Consider the following 25,591-nt stretch of genomic DNA (forward strand, 5'->3'; position numbering starts at 1 on the left):
CCTGGATCTGCCTCTTTCACGGTACAGCAAAAAAAACGCTTTTCCTTCTCTAGACAATGGCTGGTTCATATGCTAGTGCACTATCAAAATAGGACGGAATTTTGGATTAGCTCGAATACTGCATGCAGGAAGACAAGCAGGATCACATCTCTTGTAAAGCTTGTCAAAGAGGATGCGACTCAGCGAACAGAAGCACTGTCCTGATAGAAGGTATTGATTATACAGCTAACTGCAGTAACAAAATTCGTACCCTATGTTCAAGATTATGAGCGCCCAGAAGAGAGACCATCGTTTTCCCAGCTTGTCAATGATATCAGTGACGTGTGTTGGCCAACAAAGAAGAAGAGTGCGTAACGTGACTTACAAAGGTGAGCGCTTGGTTTCGCCTGCTAGAGTAGACTGAGCCACGCATTCATTGCTTGTTTCATATCAGGGTCAATGCTTAGTTTAGCAGCGGCACGTGCATTCTTGATATCAAGGGCGGAACTTCGCCGGATGCATAATGCATCGTGACTCATCATTCGCCAGGCTCCTCCCAATCGATCAAATATGCTCGGCTTGATCTTTTTCCTTACTGTTCTCGTCGCATCGACGCAGGGAATCCTTGCAAACCGATGCACCTTTCCCGATCTTTGGTCGGGCACGGTCGATAACGAAGAGTACTACGTCAGCGGTCAAAAAGGAACTGTCTTCTCAACGTTCGACATCTCCTACGATGCGGCTAATGAGAGGGTTGCATTTGATGGTCATTTCTATGGCAGAAACGCCGTGTTTGGGTAATCTGAGGCGATTTTCAACTGTTGTTTTTTTTTGTAACCACGCGTACGTTCGCGGCTTCCTAATTATAGGAACATCAGTCTCGTAGCGTTGTACGAGAAAAAGCGAGCTTACGTTTTCTTGGAGGAAAAAGAGAAGCTATGTCTGGTATGAAACGACGTTCTTTGGAAAGGGTGCAAAGCGACTGCCTAATTGAATTAAGACCGTTGAGTTGGAGAAGGACTTCGAAATGTGGGGTATTCCAACAGAAGCACATATCGCCTACGAGTACTCGAAGGGCGGATATAACGAAGAGATTGACTGCAAAGAATGGCAGATGAATGTCTCTTCCAGTGCACTAGAGAACAAAACGAGTAAGCGAAGCATAGTGGTCGCCTTGAAGTGCAATATTTCAATTAATTAATTAATTAAGTGCTTCCTTTGAACCGTCAACCGGACGCCGTCATTTGGTCAATTGAAGTCACTTCTGGAAATTGCGTGCCTCTTAGCGAGTATACCATGGCGCAATACAAACGAGAGAATGTGGTCTATGCGGTGAACAACGTGTTCTACTACGACTTCCATCCGAAGCAGTTGAACCCTAAGGATTTTGATATCCCGCCCTACTGTTCGGACGATGTTCAGGCGGAAACGAATATTGACATTTTGGCGTTCGTTCAAAAAGCTTTTAGCTTTTCTCCTGCAATGAAAATGTGATAAGCTCATTCGGAAGACCGCTAAAGCATTTGAATTCACAGAGAAGTTCTGCTTGTGCCTATGAAACCTAATAAAATATAAAAGATGCATGTATACTGATTCGAACTTGCCAAGCAACTCACATATGATCATTCTCCGCACTGGACAATTCTCGACCACTTTGACTCAGCATTGTTAGAGTGAACGTCACCGTCCCCTTTGGCACGTGATCGACCGACTCCTTTGACACTTGATTGCTGAGATTAGTGAACGTCACCGTAGCGGGGTCTATATCTAATAAGTGTTTCTTTGTCTGAGAAAGGGTCCAGCGGGTATCACAGGGCAAAAAGGAGAAAATTCATTGCAGTATTAAAATTAATCTAATAGGACAAGCTGTCCTTTCAGAAAGGTGGCCAAGGACTACTAAGAGGATTGCCCACAAGGTGTGACACCAACCAGTGAAATTGAACAATTACGAACTAATGTACAGTGGAAATGATGGTGACTCACTTGCCTTAGACCACAATGGAATGAACACCAAAGACAATGAATGGTCGGCGCGGCTGTGCCAATGCATATCACGGTGCTTGGTGGTACAACAAATGCCATGCATCCAATCTAAATGGAGGTTATAATAAGAAGGGTTATGAAGGAATACAGCGGCGTACTTAATTGGAAATTCGTATCTCAAGTTCTCCGAAATACAATTTTGATCATCATGAGAGTTTTGATTCGACGCTGATTCTGCCTGTCTGTCTGTCTGTCTCTTTTGGTGATGAAATGTAAGAGTCTCTTAGTTCGTACGTACTACATATTGACGTCTGTCCGAACTTTGCTTTAATCTTTTTACATCCCTCGTGGTTCTTCTGACGACCCTTGCTTGTCGAAAACCCAAAACGTGAGCTCAAAGCGGAGAATTTTGTTCAGTTGATGCGCGCTTTAACATCAAAATGGCGGCGAGAGTAAAACGAAGAAACGCCGCAGCTGGAGCAGAAATGAGATTCCCGAAGAGCCGTTCGATTGCCTGGTGGCACAGCTATGTATCCGATCTCCGATATCGACAAGATGCAAAGTAAGCGGGGCCTCTTTCGGGGATCTTCGTGACCCTCACGCAATCGGCTCACGCAATTGTCTACCAAATAGAGAGAAGACTTCACAGAGGACGAATTAAGCCAAATTCTTTAGGTGAGGCAATCGGAGTCACACACTGCATCGCGAGAATTTCTCTTTTTTTTGCGCTCTCGCAATTAATTTATTAGCCACTACAAGTGCACGAGAGCTTCAATGATTCTACAACATATCGTTGAGCAGACGAAGAAAAATACCATATCCATACTACACATCTAAATTAAGAACAAAAATGTCATTATCATCAGCCGAAAAATAGTCCACGTTCACTAATCAGATGATTTCACGTGCACGTTGGATTATGTGGGTAAGGCTTATCGATTTCCTTGGTAGTGACGCTTCCATTGCTGAAGTACCATTGAGCAAAGGCGTCATGTGCAGACGTCCCATTCACCGTAACTTGACTCCACCACGACGTATCCAGACTTTGACAGTGAACCAGACACGAATCGATAAATAGTCCGCTCGTTGGGTTATCAATAGCTGGACTCAAAGCTTTAAGATAGGTCGGTCTCCACGCATTAAAGTGCTTCATTTGCCTGGCATTGCAATTCGGCGGACGACAACCCAATTCCAATATATAATCAAGTTGCCACGTGTCGTATTGAGAATTGAAAACAAATAGGGGGGTTTTGAGGTACTCATAGGCGTACTGGCCCATAAAGCATTGCCACTTGTCGTCTTCCGCTTTCGCCTCAACGCAAGCCTGATTTAATCCCGTACTCACGTTATGCATGTGATAAACGTAGTTGTATTGAGCAGGCCATTCGAACTGTCCCTTTATATTCGCTGCGTTGATAAAGTAACCAGCGTCAGGGAGCCCGTGTACAGGTATATTGGCCGGTACGAGTGATCGAAATACGTCCAAGTGTATATATGTACTCTCACCACCGGCCGAACATCCGGTCAATATGGCAGCGTCCGCCTTTTCGAGTCCATTTTTGAGCAAGTGTTCGAAAACGTTTACGAGGATACGATATCCTCGAAAATAAAGTTTCTTTCCGTACACTACAACGGGGTCGTCTTTGTTACCCGAATAAGTCGCGCCGTCGCAATACTTGATAAAGATAACGGTCCAGTTAGCGAATTTAGGGTTTAGTTTTGGATCGTCGTCAAGGAAACCCGAGAGGCTCTCCGTCGGCCCATAAGATGTTGAAGATCCGAGTGGCGTATTACTGCGGTCGTAGCAGTCTGCGTTGTTTGGACACCAGCCTCCTCCTTCCATGTGGATTATCCACTTGTTGGAGTCCGATCCCGTTCCGTTGCCGCGATAGTAAGCCGGCGGAGAACCGTCTAGGCAGACGGCTCCCGAGTCGACCGCATCTCGAAGCATGAATAGTTTTGTGACGCGTGTTGCGTCGAGTTTCGGGATGACCGTGAGTAGAAGGAGACCGAAGTAGAAACGCATGATCTCGAGCACTTAGTGGAATGCGTTTCTCGCGTGACCTCGTGTGACCAGAATATCCATCATCGTCTATAGCAAGACACGTTGCTATAGATCGTGCACACTATTAATAAAATTGAGAACGTTGTTAAAGAGATAATTAGCACTTCCACTAGCGTGGATTTTAGCGTCTGGTAATATTATTATTATTATTATACCTAATTGAACTAAGTTCAATGAGCTTATAATTAATAAGATACTTTACCACGTACGCTGAAACACTGTAGCCTACATATCTCTGCTGTTTAGGTTTCTGATGACGTGTACGTATGACGTCTGAAGTCTGATCACGTGAACGTTATGCTGATCCTTCCCGCGTCTTATGTCCATGTGACTGTAGGTATTTTACATCAATGGCACGTGCCGAACTCGTGCCTGCGATCCTGTTGGTCGTTCAGTTAGCCCCATCGATCGGGCAGTTGCCTCACCGAACGCTTCGCACACAACGCGCCTTCGATCGCAGGGCGCCGTTGAAGTTCGCACGATGCCCGCTCGATCTTTCGCGCTCTCGAAGAAGTGCGACAAAGAAAAGCGACTAGGCGCCAATGGTTAGCGCTCATAGGCGAATTCGGGTCGTTTTCGCCCGAAAAACTCTTCCATTAGCAGCTACGTCGAACGCTCGATCGTTGCTCGTGTCATCGCTGCTGAAAGCCTTGCTCGCGCTGCATTCTGAAGGCTCTAAAGCGACGCAATGGAAGAGGGGCTCCCTTCGCGATCGCACAAAGTCTTTCGCTGAGAGGCGCTGCTTGTCAAACGAAAGATATTTGGAAGCGTAAACGTTTGCATTACGCACAGCGTCGGGAAAATATTAGTTGTTTTTGTGAAAGGGGCCCCTTTTTAGGATCATTTTTTTTTCGACGTCCATTTGGTGTAAACTGTGGGCAGCAAAGCGATTCTGGAAGCTTCGAAAATTTATGTCATTTATTTCTAGGTTTTATTTGTCAAATAAGCCACGTGGCGACCGCGCCCACAGTATATGTTATCAAAAAGACCGCGCCCACCATGTAGGTGTGGTGAGAATCTTCCATGATCCATATCATCATTAGCATCATGAAACTGCTAATCTAATTTAGAAACACAGCCGTCATTCATATCTTCAAATTATTTTCATTTTTGTCCATTTTCATTTTCATTTACAGTCCATTTTCGTCACCTTCAATTCCTACTCAGACCACTCATTAGACCATTCATTAGTTTTCATAGAGACTTAGTGTTTAGGTAGGAGGATAGAGGGGTATAATAAATAATGATACTTAAGTAGTGTTACATACGGATTATCTTTATGTACCTATAATTTTAGCTCGCATTTTAGTTTTGTAACGTATTTGCTTCGGCAGGTGCACCGGAGGGATCGTCGCAAGGGGCCAACGGAAGATGACGAAGACGACACACATATACGAGGTATCTGTATGCTACCCTCATGTTTTCCTTTGGCTTTCTTTTCCTTGAGATTTAGGTGGACATTCGACGTCTCAACAGGGAAGAGGAGACGAAGACTTTTTCAAAGACCCAGAGGTATCTGTATGGAGTAAACACGGTTTCCCTTACTGGCTCTTGTTTAAGTTTTAGGACGAACTGAAGACCAACGGACAATCGACTCCGGTAAGTGGAAGAAGAAGAAGAAACGAGGTATCTGTATAGAGTCTTTAGATTATTTTTTGCTTGCTCTGTTTTTAGTCGTAGATTCGCTAGATGAGGACGACGTCTCGGATGGATGAGAGGACGAAGTCGGACTCAATGATCGAGGTACATTTTAGGTATGCTCACGTGACCTTTTCTATTTCTTTAGGTGCGTGGCAGGACGCCTAATAGGGATGAAGAGTCGTCGCAAATCGGCTAAGGGTTTTCTGTATTGCCTGTTATATTTTTTATGACGTTTCTTTTTATTCTTAGGCACTCTTTTTACTGATGAAGATTCGTCCCGTTGCAAGTGGCATCGGATCGAGTAGTGGTATCTGTAGATTTTATTAGCGTGTTCGCCTTTTTGGCTTTTCGATATGTAGGTCATTTTCGCTGCAAGACGAAAGGCCGACCAATCTTCAGAGGACAACGGATCGCAGTCTAAGATCTACCCCTTACTATTTTAAAATGTTCCAATATTCTTATTTTAAGAAGAAGACGCCGCCCTCACCCGTCTGTCGCCGTCGCCTTCCGCCTTCGCCGCCCACCGGCCCGCCCGCCCGGGCCCGTCAGTCGTCGTCGTCGCCGTCATCGCTGTCGCCTCATTTCCCAAGTCTGACATCCTAGAATCAAGGTAATACAGACTTTAATTATTATTTAATTAGCGGTATATTACGTAGTAAATATTTAAATATTATTTTATTAGCTAAGGCAGCTAGGTAGTAGGAACTAGCTAGCCACCCATCATGGCACCACCACCACTACCATTATTACCACCCTTACCGCCACAATTACCGCCACAATTACCCCCACCAGTACCACCACCATTACCACCACCATTGCCACTACTATTACGGCCAATCCTGTCGAACACGTGCTCGCGTGCTGGTTGTGATGTTACGTAAGTGACGTAAACGTTTTGTCAACGATCTCTACAAGTCGCGATCGAAGCGCTATGCAGAAAGCTCAATTAAGCGCATTCGGTCGAGAACGCTTTTCGACATCATGCATGCGGACGCGACGATCTAACTCGATAATCGCGTCACTAGTGGGACAATATTCGATGCAGCGAGCAACAGCCGCACCTAGTTAATTGAGAGTCGAGAAGGACGCTCGCTCACATGGCTTAAGCGCAATCAATCGCGGATGGACTTCTTCATGCTTAAAATTCAGCAATTACAGTATAAACTCACACGTGATACTTTGAGTCCTTATCCGGGTAATGCTCATTTTTATAGCTGTCGCGGCTCAGCGAGTAGCCCTAACCTCGGCAAATTGAAAATGAAATGAGGAGTTTGATAACAATGAAGTTCCGAAACTCACGTGACGTTCTTGAAGGAGAGTTATGCTATACGCAACGGAAGTGATGACATCGCCGACTATTATATAGAAGATGGCTACGAGAAGAAATGCTGGAAACTGGACGAATATGCGCTGAGAGTAACACCGTCTGTCATTCGAGTGGCCTTCGTTAAATTCAACTGATCTTCATTACGTATACGTACGTCATTTATATAACTGTCATGCTTTTTGATTTTTTGCTTAGTCGAAAAGTGAAGCCTTTTCTAGAGTAGTATTGGGGCTGAAGCATTTATCATCAATTAGGAATCCCATGGTGAATTATTGATTATTTTACCTAGCGCATCTACGACTGTTCAGTCATTTGAGTTGAGTTAAATGAAAGTATATATTCGATTGCATTTAGGCCGCAGAGTATTATTGAAAGATCTATTTACGGCGTCTTCCCAAACCAATAGACAGTAGCTAGCGCCTTTTCAGCCTATGTAGTTTTGAGGATGTAAAAATGCTTCATTATTTCACGACAAAAGAGCACGACCCTCGAGCCTTCAAAAGACATTGAGTCTAGCGATTTTTTTTCGGGCCTACATTAATAAAATATTATTGGCACAAGCTACATAAGTACGAAAAAACAATTTTTCCGGCGCCGTTCACGACATCGTCCTGGAGAAGAAAAAGGTCCACTGCCGCAGACAGACGAAATTCTACCAAGAAACAGAAGTGATGCTGAATGTACCAAAAAATCGCTTACTGCTGCTCGTCGAGCTGCTCTCTGGCATTCAATGTCTTGGAAAACCATTTCTGAGAAGAAATTTAGTTTCAAGGCTTCGCTGAAATCATTTCTTACGCTTTGTCGCCCCATTTGACGCCACTGCGTTATGCAAACACGTCGAAAGGCTTTATAGCGATGAGAGAGTCACACAAATGTTGAGCGTTTGAAAGCTTGAAGCCATCTGAAGAGCCAATAACCGGGAAAAGTCTAATACAATCGTCACCCTCCATCTTGAATCTTAGCGTGCTCGTCTCCAATCTCTTAACTCGAATGTTATGCATTCTGGACGGTCGTTCAAGTCTTCGCGACCAAAGATAGATCGAAAGGAGCTGAAATCGTCGTCCAAGCGCCTCGTACAGTGCGTCGCGATCCGCGTCCGCATTCCAAGCAAAACGCAGGTGAGCGTTCGAACGCGTTCCTCTCCATTCCCACGGCGTAATTGGGCTCTTTCTATCGACTGTGCCTCCCAGAACTGAAATTACACGAAGCTACGGCTCTATATCGCGAATCCTATATTTCTAAGATTCGATCGAGTTCGATCGCTACGTTCTTTTCGGAAAGGGGACTCGATCGAATGCGTCTGAACGTTATGGGTCGCGTTTCCAGGGGCCGCAGCGAGTAAAAGTCTCGTGGCCCGGGTGATACGGAATCCTGAAAGGGGCCTCACCTATTTTCATCATTTCAACAACGACTGACACAAACATCGACGTCACTGTTATTAATATAATATTGACGCCATCAAGACACAGAGAGTTTGCGCATGATGGCATTCTGGCGTAGTTGAAGAATACCTTAGATATAGGAAAGCAACGATAATCATCGCTATAATCGACATCCTCGACTCTGTTGATTTAGGAAGTGGATCTGTTGCTTATTGCGGGCGCTCGGTCGAAGAACGAGAACGCATGACATTGCTCATGACCGAGTGACGAGAAATTAGCTCATCTTCTCAAAATTGGTTATTATGCGCAAGTCGTCTATGTCAGCAGTTTTTTCTTCACAAACAATAAATCAGTACAGCTGCATTTATTTTAAGGCGACAGCACGCAAAGAGCTCATTAGGCGAAAGCTCCTGTCGTCTCAAGTATTTTACATCAATGGCACGTGCCAAACTCGTCCCTGCGATCTTACCACGGGCATTTGCCTCACCGAACGCCTTCACACACAACGCGCCTAGCTCTCTTTAGGCTAGAAGCAAATAGCGGTAACGGTCCACCTGAAAATACAAGGCATCGTTTACGTTCACCTCTGTCTATCACTATTAGATGAGCTGCATTGTAGCTGCTTGCCGGTTACGCCTACTTTAATTCGATAATCCATTGTGTTGGCTCTCCAGGCCAGGCCCCGCCCCGCACGCGTACGGGACTCCAAACATGGCCGACTCGGAAGAGCAGAAACTGGTCTTTTGCCTCGCAAAAGCCATCGCCGAGTCGCGTGTGACTCTCAAGGCGTCGAAAATACGAGCCGCTCTCGTGCAGCGGTATTCTCCACCGAATCCAGCAAATTGTCTTCCATATCGCTGTTGCGACACTTGTTTAGCCGGTGGTCGGGACAAAGGGGCTCTTCGCGAGAACGAGCTTGCCAAGTTCGTATTTTTCAATCGGCTGTAGCCGAATTACAAAGCAGAGGAAGCCACCTTCCCAAAATCGGCACGTCGAGTTTGTTTGCTATCTTTTGCAAAATATTTTACTTCTATATATTTGCGTAGATGACGATGATGCAGAAGTCGATGCTCTTTTCCATCGTCTAATGAAAACTGACTATCCACCGGGTTTTGAAATTAACGAGACTCCAGGTCCTAATTAGACGGTTTTCAGGAAATCAAGTCTTCTGGTTTGTCTATTTATTTTTTTGCTGTCTTTAGACGCGACGCTTCCTTCGCTTGACACTGCGCTGTGTCAACGTACACTTCAAAAGATATTATTTTATAATAGGAGTCACCGTGAAGTGCTTGAAGATCTCGTATCTTCTTTGGCGTTTTTGGGAAGTGAAGAGGAAAGGCTGGCATCTTTGCCTTATATGGTCATAAGAAAAGAAGCGGCGTGTCCTTCTCTTTCTATTGAGAGTACGTTCTCCTCAGATGATTACGTCACTAGGAGTCTTTTTCTGTGAATTAGTAATGACAATACTACGTGAAATTCTTGTGTTAGCTCGAGCTAACCTCGACAAGTTAGAGGCAAGGAAGAACGCGAAAGCCCTAACTCTTTCACAAGGTACTTTCTAAAAATGCGTCTTCTCTACCCGCTTTGGCTATAGGGATTGCAGGGACGTTAATGTTCTTTTCTGTTTTTTAGAGCGTACGCTCTCACCTGATTATATCACTTGCACACTATTGATTCTCTTTTCTGTTTAGTGACATTCACATTACTAGCTGAAATTCTTGTGAAAGCTCGTTATAACCTCGACCGGTTACACAAAATGGCGTCTGTGGCGTCAAACAACGCAAAAGCAAAGCCTTCGGCGCAAAGTAAGCTCTTGGCACTCCATAAACGTGACTTCTTTTACTGTTTTTTGCTAGTTTCCGATCATTACGAAGAATTGCTGTGTAAATTTGCCTTCAATGAAGTAGGACTGTACTGGAAGCGGTTGGGCGTCTTTCTTGGCTTTCCGTTGAGGGACCTAAATGTAATCGAACAGTACTGCTTGACGCATCGATTAGATGTGGGCGATATGGCTTGGTCCATGCTCGACAAATACCGCAATGATAAAGGCAAAGATCAAGCGTCGGTTGCAACGCTTCGAGCTCGTTTGAAGGATGTTCGAAGTGCCACCGTCAAAAGCGACGCAGACGTGACTCCAAGTACTGGTATTGATGACAATTAGCTGTCAAGGTGCATCTATATAATAATCTTCTTAGATTTTTCTTTCTTTGAAACCGATCGGCTGTATGGTAGAGAAAGTGAAATGAGAAACATTGAAGTATTCTTTTGGGGAGAAGTGGCTTCAACAGAATACCCTGTTTTACCTATTACGACTCGCACAATTCAAGTACAGAGCGCTTTCTCATCGTGCGCTTTCATTTACGCGGTTTTTTCCTTTTGTGCGTCAGATTATCGCCGGCTCAGGGGGTGTTGGTAAGACGCTGTTAGCAAAGACGTACGTCGCCCTCCATAGAAAAGCCTATAGCGGCGGCGTGTTCAACTTCAACTGCGAAACTTACGCTTCACTTCTTGTGTCCCTTAGAATGAATGTACGTGCGTACGCTTTCTATTGGCCTTACGTCATGAAGTGTTCCAATTCTTTTAGCTTTTAGCTATTCAAGCGATGGAGAGTGCATCGATGGAGAACCAAGGGTATACCGCACTTTCGGAAAAGTTATTTCTTTTTTTCAAGTTACTGAAAAGTCGCCAACGATGTCTGATTCTATTTGACAATGCTGACGAATTAGAGCTTTTGAGAGTGTGCCTGCCGAATCGTGCTATTTCCTGCCACGTTCTCATCACGACTCGAAGCGTCAAGACACAGGAATTGTGCGCTGAGCCGAACGTGAGACTGACGAAGTTGGAGACGTTGAAAGGGGATAGCGCCGTCTTGGCGTTGCTCGGTTGGGCAGGCAAAACTCGTGAAGAATTTAGACAGATGAGAGAGGAGGAGAAAGTATGCGTTCGAAAGCTTGCATTGGATCCTCCGGTCGAAGGACTGCCCTTGGCTCTCGCTCACGCAGGAATATATATCGAGCAGCAGAGCGTCACGTTCCAGAGCTACTGGAGTCATCTGCGTGCCAGAGCGAAGGAACTTGATCCGGCCGCGCTCACTATGAACAAATGCCTTCAGTATTTTCATCTTTCTCATCTTAAAGAGTTTCTTCATGAGGTGGGAATCTTCTCGCCAACCGATCTTGCTGGTCTCGACGTGACTGAGCTGAAGGTCAAGTCATACAACGAGAGATTGATTCGCAGAGCCAAGGACGCGCTAAATGCTCGACGCCACCTTTATTTAACCTGGGAACTGGACATTGATTACATTAGAACGCACTCCAGCGAAGGTTATCGATTGTTGCAGTACTGTTCACTTTTCGCCTCTCAAGATATTCCGCGAGACGTCGTTCGCGACGCCGCTTTTTCAGACACCGAACAAGAGTTTCGCGACGTCGTAATGGCTAAGGGAGCGCGAGTTTTAAAAGAGCGCTCCTTCTTGAAGCAGACCGAGCAAAACGATATGACGATGGTTTACTCCATGCATCATTTGATACAAGCCAGTGTCTTGGGCCCTCTTATGGGAAATGAAGACGTGTGCCGACAGATGTTGAATTCTGTAGGACGATGCCTAGTGGAACGGCTTCCGCCTAAAAGCGACGTTTTTGATACTTCATCCGTTGTTTCCTTACTTCCTCACGTATATTCCGTGGCTGTGAAACTTCTGGAAGTTGGAGCGATTGGTGCAAACAGTCCAGACATTGTTAAATGGGCGTGCTTTCTCTCGATGAACTTTTTTCACATTGAAACGGCAAAGACGTTGTACGAGAAACGAATTAATCTCTTCACCGAGTCGCCCAATTCCGTTTCAGAGATCGAAAGGCGAGAGTGTGGGTTTCGGTGTTTACCTCATGCAAAGACTGCACGCTTGACCTTTTCTCTAATAGGCTATGAAGGAATGTGTTCGGTTTTTTTCCGTCTAGGTGACTTTGAAAGCGTGAAGACGTACGTCGAGCTCGCACTTAGCGGGCGGTCTCCTGATCAACTAACTGATGGAGAAATCGTCTCATCATTTTTCACCGGTACGCAATTCCCATTTTCTCAGTGCAGAAATTTCAGTGCTTCCACAGTTTTGCACCACCTTGCGCATGTTTATGTCTTTCACGAAATGCACTCCATGGCGGAGAAGTTAGGTCTCATGTTGCTCAAAGCATGCTCTTCACATCCAACAGCAGACCATGCAGCAGCAGACCGAGGCGTATTTCTCGGTAATGATTTTGGTCAAATTTGACTTATTCCGTCATCTTTTCTTAGTCTGTCTTCTTTTGGAGCATGTTTATGCCCATGAGGAGGAATTCGACAAGCAGTTGGAGATACTGGATAAGGCGGGATGCTTCCTTTCGGAGAACAATCTCGATCTGGCGACCTGTTTGTTTTCTTTGCAGATAAGCGTCCAACTGTTTTTGATTATTTTTTTTCAAGTTTGCGTCGCCTACGGCGGGGCTTTAAGCTCCCTTGAACGGTTTAGCGAAGCCCGTGATTATTTCATCAAGGCTATAGACATTTACAAGCGTTATGCCATGGAGACCGACTTCAGAATGGCAGAGGGTAAATACGGCTACAAATTTAAATTTTTCCTTGTAGCGACTGGGTCTGTTTTAGTTCTTCAAGTTCTTAGCGTCTGCTATCGTAGCCTTGGCGATTTCGACAAAGCTATTGAAGTATCGAAGGAAGCTCTTGATATAATAAGGCCTAAATTGCCTCCCGGAAACATAGGACTCTACAACTGTAAGATAGACGCGTGTGTTCTATTTTTCTTCAGTGCGCTAGTGCGCCCAATAGATCTTTCGTGTCATGCTCAGAACTTGAACGCTAAGGGAGAAAAGCGTGATGCGATAGAATTGTTACAAGAAGCCATGCCGTTGCTGCAAATTGTTTCGCCCCCGCTTGGGATAAAGTTGGAAACTTCCTCTTGTAAACGCTATAAATTGTTTGGTTGCAATTTTATTGGTCTGATAATTGAATTGAAATATTTTAGGTTTCCTTTTAATCGGCTCCTGGTTTGCAGAAATTGAAAATTATGAGGCTGCAATACCATACCTTCAAAATGGTCTGTCCGTGTGCGACGAGCTTTATTCTGAGAAACTGATTGGCGCACTTTACTGTAAAAATAACAGCAGTGATCGTTCAATTCCATTTAGTTCGTCTACTTTCTTAATGTCTAGCTCAAACAATGGCGGAACAATTGGGTATCTGCTACCTCAAATTGAAGCGTTTTCAAGATGCTCTGCCTTTGCTTCAACGCTCCTTTTCGGCATCAAAAGAGTGCCTTGAGGACAATGGGGGGACAGTTGCAGGTGTCGCGTTTTGCTCTGCTCCATGCTCTTGTCTATTAACTGCAACGAAAACTTCTGTAGCTCTAGGCAACTACATCGCCTGTCTAATCTATTTAAAGAAATTCGACGAAGCTGAAACAGAGATTCGAGAAACATCTCAGTTGTTCAGTCACCTGCCAGAAGAGCATCCCATTCTCTGGCGATGTATGTTTCCTAGTTTGCGCGTAGCTATCTCATTTCTATTACCTTTTAGTGAACAGTCTCTACGGCGTTCTGTGCAAGAGAAGAGTTCGAAACGAAGAACCTGCAGTCGGGCCACGAATGAAAAACACGTGAAGCGCTTTTAGCTGTGAAACGAGTGTTTTTCCTTCGACGAAGTCCTTATTAGTCATTTGGTGGGGGGGGGGAGCTTTAGTCCCCAAATTTTTGTTTGACCATGCTCTTTATTCAATATTGTGCACTAAGCAAAACTCTACGCTCAGAAGTGTAGAATAAAATCAGATAAAATGTCGTTATTAGCTTGAGTTTGCGTGGTTGTAATTTTTTTTCGCTTTTTTACCCTCTAACGTCTTCCTACTCGCTTGTTATACGTCGTTTTCTTCGAAATTAAATACTGTAGTCGCATCTATTTTTTAGTTATACCACACTGCTACAGCGACTACTTCTTGTTTCAAAAAGTATAGTTAAACTCAAGGAAAAGTAATATCGACTTCCTCAGAAAATACGGTATTACGTATTGTTATATCACGGACCGAGAAAGTTCTTACAGTGTTGTGATTGTTATTGTCAGTGAAGTTCGTTAGACGAAAAGTGCACAAGAAAAACGAGGTCTTCCGATGTCTGCATGTAAATTAATATGTATATATATATATATATATAGATCGCTGTCGAGACTGTTCACTAAAAAACGACTAGCTTAGTTACTTAGGAATTGCAGTTTGCTACATGTGGACCTAGAGACAAACATCGCGAGACGAACGCAGGTTAAGAAAACAGATGAGGCCTCCTTTGAGCGTTCAGTGTCGCTAGAAACCACGACATTTTCTCTCACAGCGGTCGTTGTGAACATCGCCCGCTTCTGTACTTTAAGCTGTACGAAGACAAGCCTTATAGCTCCTCTAGGGTCAACGGAAAAACGAATTCGACTTACGACTGAGGAGAGAAGAGCTTTGGAAGCGCAAGGGATAAATTCGCCTCTTGGGCCATTGGAAGAGACTGAGTAACGTCGAATGCACCGTCAAAGTGTAGGCTCTAAGAGAATTGTTAGATGGAATACTAAACTCGCTACTGCGAGACCTTCTCTTTCGTTTCGCAGGCGGAGAACTGCTAGTGAAGACCTCTTAGGGAGCCTCACTTTCTCCATAAAAACGCCGGCGTCTAGAAGAACAGCTTTTGACAGCAACCCACTATAGCCGAAGCGTTTCTTGCGAAAACATTCAGTCAAAAGGCTTTCTTTTTATGAACTACCCGGATAACTGCTCGAAGTACAGCCGTTTTGACTGATTTTTTCGAAAGACGCGTTTCGGCTATAGTAGGATGCTCTTCAAAACAGGTTTTCTAGACGCTAACGCCTATGCGGAAGAGTGAGACTCCCAAAGGTGTTTCACAAACAGTTTTTCACGTTGCAAAACGTAAAGGTAAGGCTCGCGGCGCAAGTTCGTTATTCGGTTTGACAGTAGACCGAAGGCCTACACTTGGAGAGGGTAATCGGCGCGCACCAGTTGTTTCTCATCGTCGAAGAGCCGAGTTTATCCCTCACTCTTTCGAAGGAAGACCCTCCAACTTTTCTCTGTTGGTCGAGGAAAAGCATAGAGATTAGTCTCCGCGTTTGTTGAATTGCGCGCTCGGGCGATGTTCACAGCGGCCGCTGCGAGCGAAAATCCTGTGGCCCTAGTGATACTGAACGCCCAAAGAGGGCCTCACCCTTTGCCTTAACTCTTTCCAATGTGCGTTCGCTGACTTTTGTTTTGCTGCATGCATGCTTCTTCGTCGCTCCACGCCTTTCCACCTTAGTCTTTTCCCTAGTAGTCTGTCCTTACCTGTACTTGTTAACCCATCTCTAGATTTATATGTTCGCTACTAGGTGAGGAAGAGTCTGGTCATTACTTATTGCGCCCGTCTATCTTCCGCGCGCTAGGAGATTCTTTTGCAAGCTTGCGTTTCATGGCTTGCTGTCGATCTCTTTGGGAGACGACTTGAACGCGGCACTCTAATGCAATCAGGACGGTAAATTAATTACGCAGTCAGCTGACCTCAGGGAAGCTCGCTGATTGAGGAACACGTCCTGAAACACAACTAAAAGGGTGCGTTAGACCAGACCCTTCCTCTCCTAGCGAAGGGTCTTGCCTCCAGACTTTTCCTACCGAACGCCAGGCGTTCTAGTGTTTCTTAATATTTTTAATCTTTGATAGTTTATCTTATTGGCAGGGATTGAGGTTACAAATGACTATATTCGGATGCGGCTCCTCGGTTCCAAATGGACAATACTGACCGTGGTAGACCTGTTCAAAAGACGAAAATTTAGTCTCTGAAGTCGTTTCGTCAAACCCATTTGACGCCATCGCGTCATGCGATATCGTCGAAACTCCATCTACCGTTGAAAACGTCATGCAGACGAAAGATTCTTCTCACACGACTAAAGACAGATTGAAATGAACTAGAAGCGTCGTCGAATTAGGAAAGTGAATGCATGCATGCATCGAAAGCGCAAAAGCAGGTGCATGAGCGAGCGTCCCTCGACTCTCACCAGCAATTGCATCGCAGCATTTTCTCGCTGTATCAATGCCAGGTGCGCCCCGTTTCTCCATATAGATTGCACCCAGCTGCCAATAATGCATAGTAAATATATGAATCTTGTTTCTCAAGGCTTCCCACCGCAATTTCAACGTCGACTTCAGGAGTGTCGCACGCAGATTTGTGAATGATCAATGACATTCCGACTAAGAATTTAATGCATTTTTTGCAGGTGGCAACATCCATAGTAAATTACTACATAAATGCATTGTTTTGCTCAAGGCTTCTCACCGCATTTGTCAACCTACCTATATACGCCTGCATTTGCCAGCCTACGTACGCTTGTCGACTGAGGAACAATGAGATTTACCTCTCGCGCTCTTCTTCGTCCCGTCTCTCTTGTCGCCCTCTTCATCGTTTTTTCATCTCTCATTGATGGGAATCCGACGTGTGACGTGCCAATTCCGTTGCCCCTTTGCACAGACGAAGGAATAACCCAGTCAAGTTTCCCTAACGATTTCGGCTCCTACTGAAACGATGCCAGCGCGGAATCGTCCTTTTGGAACAGAGAAAACGTTTCCGTCGTTGGAACTTATGAGGAAACGAGCTCCAATTTTCCGTGTTCGCCCAAGTTCATTGCCCCGTTAACGCGTACGATTGCAAAGCGGCTATCTCTTGCCAGTACGACAACGCGACCAAAGGCGGTGAAATTGTAAAACGTTTTCTGGTGTCGTATGCGAACGAAGAAGACGTAGTTCATGTCCCAGTGAGGCTTGCTGACGTTCACGTACGCGTCGTCGAGATAGGTTTTCCACGTGCCAAGGGAGTCGTGTCCAAGTGGAGTAGGCAGCGACGGAGAACGATAGGGATACGAGTAGACTTCCCACGTACCATTCTGCGATGGAGAAGCACCGGCGCTCGATAAGTAGAAATTCACAGAAACGCCGTAGAACTGAATGACGCCGTCATTGATCCAGTGACAGTTTAACGTCAAATCGAAGATAGTCTTGTAAAGTTTTCCAATAACATTGATGCGCTCTCCGACATCGTTTTCAACTTCCAAGTACACCGATGTCGCGCCAACTAGTTCGAAAATCAACAGACCACGATTGACAATGCCAACAGAGAAGCCATTTGAGTCTCCTGCGCCACCGTCAAGTGAAAGTTTAACTCGATTCGACGTCATTGTCGACGCTGCTTCATTAATAATGAGACAGGCACGACAGTAGATGACGTAACGACTGCTGCTATCCATTGACGAATTGACAGTGAAATTGCGAAGGTTCGTCCACACGACATGCACCGCGAATATACTTCGTGTTATAAGAACCTCGTTTGATGATGGCAAGTCGCGTAACGAGAAGTTGACCGCTAGGTTTCGACGATATCGAACTGCCGTCGATATATTGTCCCGACCAGACGAACGTGCTCGCGTTCAGAGAGCCTTGAATCGAGACAATTTGGCAGAGAGAATCGAGACAATTTGGCAAAGAGCTTCGAGATATGACGTCACCGTAAAAATGACGTCTTTATTGATGATTAATCGAATGACGTCAGAAGTGCCTGAGCCAATTGTCAGCGATCGAATCGTTGTGTCTCGATGGATGACGACATCGTAAGAACCGGAGGCGGATATTTGAGCTTGATCCCAGGCGCTTGGAACTCTAGGGGAGGGGAAAGAGATAGCGAATCACGTGATCAACAAAACACCAGTCCTCTTCTCTCTCACTTTCCGTCGAGCCACTTGGTCAATTGAAGTCACTTCTGGAAATTGCGTGCCTCTTAGCGAATATGCCATGGCGCAATACAAACGAGAGAATGTGGTCTATGCGGTGAACAACGTGTTCTACGACGACTTCCATCCGAAGCAGTTGAACCCTAAAGATTTTGATATCCCGCTCAGACGATGTTCCGGCGGAAAAGCATATTGACATTTTGGCGTTCGTTCAAAAGACTTTTAACTTTTCTCCTGAATGAAAATGTGATAAGCTCATTCGGAAGACTGCTACAGCATTTGAATTGATTAACAGACAAGTTCTGCTTGTGCCTATGAAACCTAATAAAACATAAAAGATGCATGTATACTGATTAAAACTTCCCAAGCAACTCACATATGATCATTCTTCGCCCACGGGACGAGAGAAATTCTCGACCCCTTTGACTCAGCATTGTTAGAGTGAACGTTCACCGATAATTAGCACGTGATCGACCGACTCCTTTGACACCTGATTGCTAAGATAAGTGAAATTCACCGTAGCGGGGTCTATATCTAATAAGTGTTTCTTTGTCTGACAAAGGGTCCAGCGGGTATCACAGGGCAAAAAGGAGAAAATCCATTGCAGTATTAAAATTAATCTAATCTAATAGGACAAGCTGTCCTTTCAGAAAGGTGGCCAAGGACTACTAAGGGGATTGCCCGGTCCCATGCAAAAGGCTCACAAGGTGTGACACCAACCTGTAAAATTGAACAGTTACGACAAGAAGTGTCAGAATTAAAACGTCGTCACGGTGTTAACGCATGCCTATGTTCGTGCATACATAAAGGCAATCCCAATCTAAAAAGTGAACCCTATCTAACACCGGGTCCACAGAACCAAGTACTTCAAATCTATTGTGACATGGATGCTGATGGGGGCGGATGGACCGTCTTCCAACGAAGACAGGATGCATCTGTTAATTTTTATCGCAATTGGACTGACTATCAAAGCGGATTCGGAAATATCGACGAAGAATTTGCGCTGGGTCTTGATTATAGCCATTGCCTACTCAGTCTCAGTAAAAGTGGCAATGAACTTCAAGCAAAATATTCCTATTTCGAATCAGCGTTGGTAATGAAAGCACAATGTACGTTTTGGGTGTGAGTGGCTAAACAGTGGTGACTCACTTGCCCTCCAGAATGAATAAATGAATAAATGGAGATTATCATAAGATATCGACGGGTTATCGTTATCATGCAAGGAATACTGTGGCTTCGTTGGAAATTCGCGTCTCTCAAGTTTTCCCAAATGAAATTCGAGACACCTGATTTGACGCTGCTTCTGTCTGCCTGTCGCTTTTCGTGATAAAATGAAAGAGCTACTTTCTTCTATTATTGACGTCTGTCCGAACCTTGCGTGAATGTTTTTGCATCCCTCGTAGTTCTTCTGACGACCCTAGATCGTTGCAAACCCAAAATTTGAGCTCAAAGCGGAGAATTTGTCCTCGTTTGTTGGGATGGTGCGCGCTTTAACATCAAAATGGCGACGAGATAATAACGAAGAAACGTCGCAGCTGAAGCAGAAATGAGATTCCCGAAGAGCTGATCAATCGCCTGGTGGCACAGCTTGGTATCTCGAGGAGGATACAAAGTAAGCGGGGCCTCTTTCAGGGATCTTCGTGACCCTCACGCAATCGGCTCACGCAATCGTCTCTACCAAATAGAGAGAAGACTTCAAAGAAGACGAATTAAGCAAAATGCTTTGGGTGAGGCAATCGGAGTCATTTCATACCCTGCATCGCGAGAATTTCTCTTTTTTTGCGCTCTCGCAATTAATTGATTAGCCACTACAAGTGCACGAGAGCGTCAATGATTCTACAACATGTCATTCATGATTGAGACGACGAAGAAAAATATCATATCCATACTACACATCTAAATTAAGAACAAAAATTTCATTAACATCAGCCGAAAAATAGTCCACGTTCACTAATCAGATGATTTCACGTGCACGTTGGATTATGTGGGTAAGGCTTATCGATTTCCTTCGTAGTGACGCTTCCATTGCTGAAGTACCATTGAGCAAAGGCGTCATTTGCAGACGTCCCATTCACCGTAACTTGACTCCACCACGACGTGTCCAGACTTTGACAATGAACCAGACACGAATCGATAAATAGTCCGCTCGTTGGATTATCAATAGCTGGACCCAAAGCTTTAAGATAGGTCGGTCTCCACGCATTAAAGTGCTTCATTTGCCTGGCATTGCAATTCGGCGGACGACAACCCAATTCCAATATATAATCAAGTTGCCACGTGTCGTATTGAGAATTGAAAACGAATAGAGGGGTTTTGAGGTACTCATAGGCGTACTGGCCCATAAAGCATTGCCACTTGTCGTCCTCCGCTTTCGCCTGAACGCAAGCCTGATTTAGTCCCGTACTCACATTATGCATGTGATAGACGTAGTTGTATTGAGCCGGCCATTCGAACTGTCCCTTTACATTCGCTGCGTTGATAAAGTAACCAGCGTCAGGGAGCCCATGTACAGGTATATTGGCCGGTACGAGTGATCGAAATACGTCCAAGTGTATATATGTGCTCTCGCCACCGGCCGAACATCCGGTCAATATGGCAGCGTCCGCCTTTTCGAGTCCATTTTTGAGCAAGTGTTCGAAAACGGTTACGAGAATACGATATCCTCGAAAATAGAGTTTCTTTCCGTACACTACAACGGGGTCATCTTTGTTACCCGAATAAGTCGCGCCGTCGCAATACTTGATAAAAATAACGGTCCAGTTAGCGAATTTAGGGTTTAGTTTTGGATCGTCGTCAAGGAAACCCGAGAGGCTCTCCGTCGGCCCATAAGATGTTGAAGATCCGAGTGGTGTATTACTGCGGTCGTAGCAGTCTGCGTTGTTTGGGCACCAGCCTCCTCCTTCCATGTGGATGATCCACTTGTTGGAGTCCGATCCCGTTCCGTTGCCGCGATAGTAGGCAGGCGGTGAACCGTCTAAGCAAACGGCTCCCGAGTCGACCGCATCTCGAAGCATGACAAGTTTTGTGACGCGTGTTGCGTCGAGTTTCGGGATGACCGTGAGTAGAAGGAGACCGAAGTAGAAACGCATGATCTCGAGCACTTAGTGGAATGCGTTTCTCCCGTGACCTCGTGTGACCAGAATATCCAACATCGTCTATAGTAAGAGACGTTGCAATAGATCGTGCACACTCTTCATAAAATTGAGAACGTTGTTGAAGAGATAATCAGCTCTTCCACTAGCGTAGCGTCTGGTAATATTATTATTATTATTATACCTAATTGAAATGAGCTAATAATTAATAAGATAGTTTTAACCACGTAAAGCTGAAACGCTGTAGTCTACATATCTCTGCTGTTTAGGTTTCTGATGACGTGAACGTATGACGTCGCATGCCTGATCACGTGAACGTTATATAACGCTGATCCTTCCCGCGTCTTTTGTCCATGTGACTGTATTTTACATCAATGGCACGTGCCAAACTCGTCCCTGCGATCTTATTGGTCGTTCAGTTAGCCCCATCGATCGGGCAGTTGCCTCACCGAACGCCTTCGCACACAACGCGCCTTCAAAAATCGCCCCGCTGAAGTTCGCACGATGCCCGCTCGATTTTTGGCGTTCTCGAAGAAAGAAAAGCGACTAGGCGCCAATGGTAAGCGCTCATAGGCAAATTAGGGTCGTTTTCGCCCGAAGAACTTGTCCATTAGCAGCTACGTCGAACGATCCATCGTTGTTTGTGTCATCGCTGCTGAAAGCCTTGCTCGCGCTGCATTCTGAAGGCTCTAAAGCGACGCAATGGAAGAGGGGCCCCCTTCGCGATCGCACAAAGTCTTTTGCTGAGAGGCGCTGCTTCTCAAAGGAAAGACATTTGCAAGCGTAAAGGTTTGCGTTACGCACAGCGTTGGGAAGATATGAGCTGTTTTTGTGAAAGGGGCCCCTTTTTAGGATCATTTTCTTTTCCGATGTCCATTTGGTGTATACTGTGGGCAGCAACGCGATTCAGTAAGCTTCGAGAAAGGTAAGTCATTCATTTCTAGGTTTTATTTGTGAAATAAGCCACGTGGCGACCGCGCCCACAGTCACAGTATCAGTCATGTATAGACCGCGCCTACCATGTAGGTGTGGTCATAATCTTCCATGATCCATATCATCATTAGCATCATGAAACTGCTATTATAATTTAGAAACACAGCTGTCATTCATATCTTCAAATTACTTTCATTTTCGTCCGTTTCCATTTTCATTTACAGTCCATTTTCGTCACCTTCAATTCCTACTTAGACTATTCATTTGACCATTCATTAGTTTTCATAGAGACTTAGTGTTTAGGTAGTAGGATAGAGGGATATAATAAATAAATAATAATAGTAATGTTACGTAAGGATTATCTTCATGTACCTATAATTTTAGCTCGCATTTTCATTTTGTAATGTATTTGCTTCGGCAGGTGCACCGGAGGGATCGTCGCAAGGGGCCAACGGAAGATGACGAAGACGGCACACATATACGAGGTATCTGTATGCTACCCTCATGTTTTCTTTGGCTTTCTTTTTCTTGAGATTCAGGTGGACATTCGACGTCTCAACAAGGAAGAGGAGACGAAGACTTTTTCAAAGACCCAGAGATATCTGTATGCAGTAATCACGGTTTCCCTTACTGGCACTTGTTTAAGTTTTAGAACGGACTGAAGACAAATGGACAATCGACTCCGGCCGGCGGTAAGTGGAAGAAGAAGAAACGAGGTATCTGTATAGAGTCTTTAGATTATTTTTTGCTTGCTCTGTTTTTAGTCGTAGATTCGCTAGATGAAGACGACGTCTCGAATGGATGAGTGGACGAAGTCGGACTCAATGATCGAGGTACACTTTAGGTATGCTCACGTGACCTTTTCTATTTCTTTAGGTGCGTGGCAAGACGCCGCCTAATATGGATGAGGAGTCGTCGCAAGTCGGCTAAGGGTTTTCTGTATTGCCTGTTTCATTTTTTTATAACGTTTCTTTTTATTCTTAGGCACTCTTTTTACTGCGAAAGATTCGTCGCGTTGCAAGTGGCATCGGATCGAGTAGTGGTATCTGTAGTTTTTATTAGCGTGTTCGCCTTTTTGGCTTTTGGATATGTAGGTCATTTTCGCTGCAAGACGAAAGGACGACCAATCTTCACAGGACAACGAAGCGCAGTCTAAGATCTACCCATTACTATTTTGAAATGTTCCAATATTGTTATTTTAAGAAGAAGACGTCGCCCCCACCCGTCCGTCGCCGTCGCCTTCCGCCTTCGCCGCCCACCGGCCCGCCCGTCGCCGTCATCGCTGTCGCCTCATTCCCCAAGTCTGACATCCTAGAATAAAGGTATTACATACTTTAATTATTATTTAATTAGCTGTATATTACGTAGTAAATACTTTTATTAGCTAGGCAGCTAGGTAGTAGGAACTAGCTAGTAGAACTACCACCACCACCACCACCACCATTATCACCACCATTACCACCCCAATTACCACCACCATTACCACTACTATTACGACCAAGGCTCCAATCCAGTCGAACACGTGCTCGCGCGCATGCATGGTCGTGATGCCCCGGAAGTGACGTACACGGAAGTGACGTAAACGTTTTGTCAAAGATCTCTACAAGTCGCGATCGAAACGCGACGGAGAACGCTCAAGCGCATTCGGTCGAGATCGCTTTTCGACATCATGCATGCGGACGCGACGATATAACTCGATAATCGCGATATATCGAGTCACAGATTCGATGCAGCGAGCAAAAGCCGATGCTTTGCACTTGAGAGTCGAGAAGGACGCTCGCTCACATGGTTTAAGTGCAATCAATCGCAGATGCACTGCTTCAAGCTTCAGCAATTGCAGTAGGAACTCACACGCGATGCTTCGAGTCCTTATCCGGGTAATGCTCATAAGAAAGTAAACCTTTTGACAGAATTTTTCGCAAGACGCGCCTCGGCTATAGTGCATGGGATGCTGTCAAAAACTGTTTTTCTAGACGCTGATGCTTTTACGGCAAAGTGAGGCTCCCTATGGGGTCTCAAGAACAGTTTTTTCGCATTGCGAAGCGTAAGGTAGCACTTGCGACGCAAGTTAATTATTCTCTTAGACAATACTTTAAAGGCCTACACCTAGTGGTGGCAGTCAACGCGCCTCAGTGTTTCCCTATCCCCGAACACACGAATTCACCCTTCGCTCTTTCGAAGATCGTCTCTCTTCCGTCGTAACTCGAACCCTCTTCTTCGACACTCAAGGGAAAGCTAAGAGATTGGTCTCCATGGGCATTGAATTATGGAAGCTGTCGACGTTCACAACGGCCGCTGCGAGCAAAAGTATCGTGGCCCTACTGAAACTGATCCTCAAAAGGGGCCTCACCTGTTCTCTCCATTTTCACGTTTTATTCCTCATACAGAGACTTTACCCAATGGAAGCTATTTATGAAGTCTTTGAGACGCCATGGATCGGTAAAACTATCTGTTTGTTGGCCTCCTTTCGTTCTGACATTATGAACACAGTGTTTTGGAGCTGGTGTTGGCAACGTGGACGTGCGTACAGTTGTGCACAGGCAGTGGGCTGTTGTCGCGATTACTCGATATCTTTTAAATTGCCTCCTTCAATTTAGGCATCATCTGACTTACCGAAGGGCGTGGACATGGAAACATGAGAAGGATTTAATTAAATCTGCATTTGTCTCATTAGTGACGCACTCACTTCTGAATGCCTTGCTCGAACTGCATTCTAAGGGCTCTAAATTAAAGGACGTATTGAAACGAAGTCTTTGGTTGAGAGGCGCTGCTTTGTGGACAAAGGCCGTTTGGAAGCGTGAAGGTTTGCATTGCGCACGGCGTTGTAGAGAAATTTGTTCTTTTTTTGAGTGGCGTTAGTTTTTAGGAACAAATTCTATCGATTCGAGGTAAACTCTCGATTCAGTAGGCTGCAAAAAGGTAAGTAATTTATTTCTAGATTTTATTCGTGAAGAAAAAAGCCATGTGGCGACCTCGCAAACGAAATGGGTGTTGTCTTTTGCTTTTCAGATACGGAAAGCTAAATCATTTAGGTTTTATCAGTTAAGAAAACAGGCACGTGGTGACAGTGCCTACTGTGTGTGTGTGGTCATAGAATTTCCATGTTCCATATAATTAACGTCATCAAACTTCTCATCTAATGTAGAAAGACACTGTCATTCATATCGTCAACTTCCATGTTAATTTCCCTTTACAGTCCTTTTTTCGACACATTCGCTTTCCACTCAGTCCATTTATTACTTTTCATAGAGACTTAGTGTCAAGGTAGCAGGATAGAAGGATGTAAATATTAGTATTAGACGTGTTATCTTTATGTACCTATTATCAGGCTGTTTGGTCATACAGTTATAATCTGCTAGCGTCGCCTAAATAGCGGTTTCACGACTCTTTTGTAAACAGACTACACGTGATG

The 25,591-nt window shown here is 44.9% G+C and overlaps 4 protein-coding genes and 4 long non-coding RNA genes across 16 annotated transcripts; 3 read left to right on the plus strand and 5 right to left on the minus strand.

Moving 5' to 3' along the window:
* The first annotated feature begins 466 nt into the window (after window positions 1-466).
* Window positions 467-1,591, plus strand: LOC136195374 (uncharacterized). The gene is made up of 4 exons (XM_065984695.1): window positions 467-776; window positions 849-924; window positions 980-1,130; window positions 1,190-1,591. Exons 1-4 carry the CDS (start codon window positions 550-552, stop codon window positions 1,471-1,473), a joined length of 738 nt encoding a protein of 245 aa, XP_065840767.1. The 5' UTR covers window positions 467-549; the 3' UTR covers window positions 1,474-1,591.
* Window positions 1,592-2,863: 1,272 nt separating this feature from the next.
* LOC136195437 (uncharacterized) lies at window positions 2,864-3,988 on the minus strand. Its single transcript, XM_065984761.1, has one exon. It carries the CDS (start codon window positions 3,986-3,988, stop codon window positions 2,864-2,866), a length of 1,125 nt encoding a protein of 374 aa, XP_065840833.1.
* Window positions 3,989-7,457: 3,469 nt separating this feature from the next.
* LOC136195380 (uncharacterized) lies at window positions 7,458-8,427 on the minus strand. The gene is made up of 3 exons (XR_010671895.1): window positions 7,791-8,427; window positions 7,695-7,744; window positions 7,458-7,647 (listed from the first exon to the last, which is right to left on the minus strand). It is a non-coding gene; the product is annotated as an uncharacterized lncRNA (long non-coding RNA).
* Window positions 8,428-9,081: 654 nt separating this feature from the next.
* On the plus strand, window positions 9,082-14,319 carry LOC136195367 (uncharacterized). Of its 5 annotated transcripts, XM_065984687.1 has the most exons (20): window positions 9,082-9,195; window positions 9,255-9,373; window positions 9,424-9,510; window positions 9,580-9,780; window positions 9,833-9,928; window positions 10,069-10,182; window positions 10,234-10,521; window positions 10,573-10,703; window positions 10,765-10,905; window positions 10,962-12,240; window positions 12,298-12,432; window positions 12,481-12,618; window positions 12,665-12,778; window positions 12,833-12,958; window positions 13,013-13,138; window positions 13,193-13,324; window positions 13,389-13,514; window positions 13,576-13,707; window positions 13,768-13,890; window positions 13,940-14,319. In XM_065984687.1, exons 1-20 carry the CDS (start codon window positions 9,089-9,091, stop codon window positions 14,020-14,022), a joined length of 3,798 nt encoding a protein of 1,265 aa, XP_065840759.1. In that variant the 5' UTR covers window positions 9,082-9,088; the 3' UTR covers window positions 14,023-14,319. The 5 variants fall into 5 exon arrangements, with proteins under 5 accessions (XP_065840759.1, XP_065840756.1, XP_065840757.1 ...); XM_065984684.1 differs by having other exon boundaries at window positions 12,665-12,958; XM_065984685.1 differs by having other exon boundaries at window positions 10,234-10,515; window positions 12,665-12,958.
* A 251-nt stretch (window positions 14,320-14,570) lies between these two features.
* LOC136195378 (uncharacterized) lies at window positions 14,571-15,479 on the minus strand. Its single transcript, XR_010671893.1, has 3 exons — window positions 14,983-15,479; window positions 14,837-14,937; window positions 14,571-14,776 (listed from the first exon to the last, which is right to left on the minus strand). It is a non-coding gene; the product is annotated as an uncharacterized lncRNA (long non-coding RNA).
* Window positions 15,480-16,619: 1,140 nt separating this feature from the next.
* Window positions 16,620-19,612, minus strand: LOC136195379 (uncharacterized). Its single transcript, XR_010671894.1, has 3 exons — window positions 18,531-19,612; window positions 18,149-18,475; window positions 16,620-18,083 (listed from the first exon to the last, which is right to left on the minus strand). It is a non-coding gene; the product is annotated as an uncharacterized lncRNA (long non-coding RNA).
* Window positions 19,613-20,118: 506 nt separating this feature from the next.
* Window positions 20,119-21,243, minus strand: LOC136195438 (uncharacterized). Its single transcript, XM_065984762.1, has one exon. The coding sequence runs from the start codon at window positions 21,241-21,243 to the stop codon at window positions 20,119-20,121; it is 1,125 nt and encodes a 374-aa protein (XP_065840834.1).
* Window positions 21,244-23,992: 2,749 nt separating this feature from the next.
* On the plus strand, window positions 23,993-25,378 carry LOC136195376 (uncharacterized). 5 transcript variants are annotated; one of them, XR_010671891.1, is made up of 7 exons: window positions 23,993-24,056; window positions 24,153-24,228; window positions 24,278-24,618; window positions 24,670-24,699; window positions 24,777-24,982; window positions 25,039-25,067; window positions 25,118-25,378. It is a non-coding gene; the product is annotated as an uncharacterized lncRNA (long non-coding RNA). The 5 variants fall into 5 exon arrangements; XR_010671890.1 differs by having other exon boundaries at window positions 25,046-25,067; XR_010671888.1 differs by having other exon boundaries at window positions 24,777-25,067.
* Window positions 25,379-25,591: the final 213 nt, after the last annotated feature.

This window comes from Oscarella lobularis, chromosome 14 (assembly GCF_947507565.1).
Source record: "Oscarella lobularis chromosome 14, ooOscLobu1.1, whole genome shotgun sequence".
In the NCBI taxonomy this organism is placed as follows: Eukaryota; Metazoa; Porifera; class Homoscleromorpha; order Homosclerophorida; family Oscarellidae; genus Oscarella; species Oscarella lobularis.

Excerpts from the sequence above, each read along its gene's own strand:
- LOC136195374 (XM_065984695.1), top strand. The coding sequence starts at position 550 with ATGCTCGGCTTGATCTTTTTCCTTACTGTTCTCGTCGCATCGACGCAG. Across the intron at positions 777-848 it reads GGCAGAAACGCCGTGTTTGG|GAACATCAGTCTCGTAGCGT; the intron begins GTAATCTGAGGC and ends TCCTAATTATAG. Across the intron at positions 925-979 it reads AAAAAGAGAAGCTATGTCTG|ACCGTTGAGTTGGAGAAGGA; the intron begins GTATGAAACGAC and ends AATTGAATTAAG.
- LOC136195437 (XM_065984761.1), bottom strand. The coding sequence starts at position 3,988 with ATGCGTTTCTACTTCGGTCTCCTTCTACTCACGGTCATCCCGAAACTC.
- LOC136195367 (XM_065984684.1), top strand. The coding sequence starts at position 9,089 with ATGGCCGACTCGGAAGAGCAGAAACTGGTCTTTTGCCTCGCAAAAGCC. Across the intron at positions 9,511-9,579 it reads TGAAATTAACGAGACTCCAG|ACGCGACGCTTCCTTCGCTT; the intron begins GTCCTAATTAGA and ends TGCTGTCTTTAG. Across the intron at positions 9,781-9,832 it reads TCCTTCTCTTTCTATTGAGA|TAATGACAATACTACGTGAA; the intron begins GTACGTTCTCCT and ends TCTGTGAATTAG.
- LOC136195438 (XM_065984762.1), bottom strand. The coding sequence starts at position 21,243 with ATGCGTTTCTACTTCGGTCTCCTTCTACTCACGGTCATCCCGAAACTC.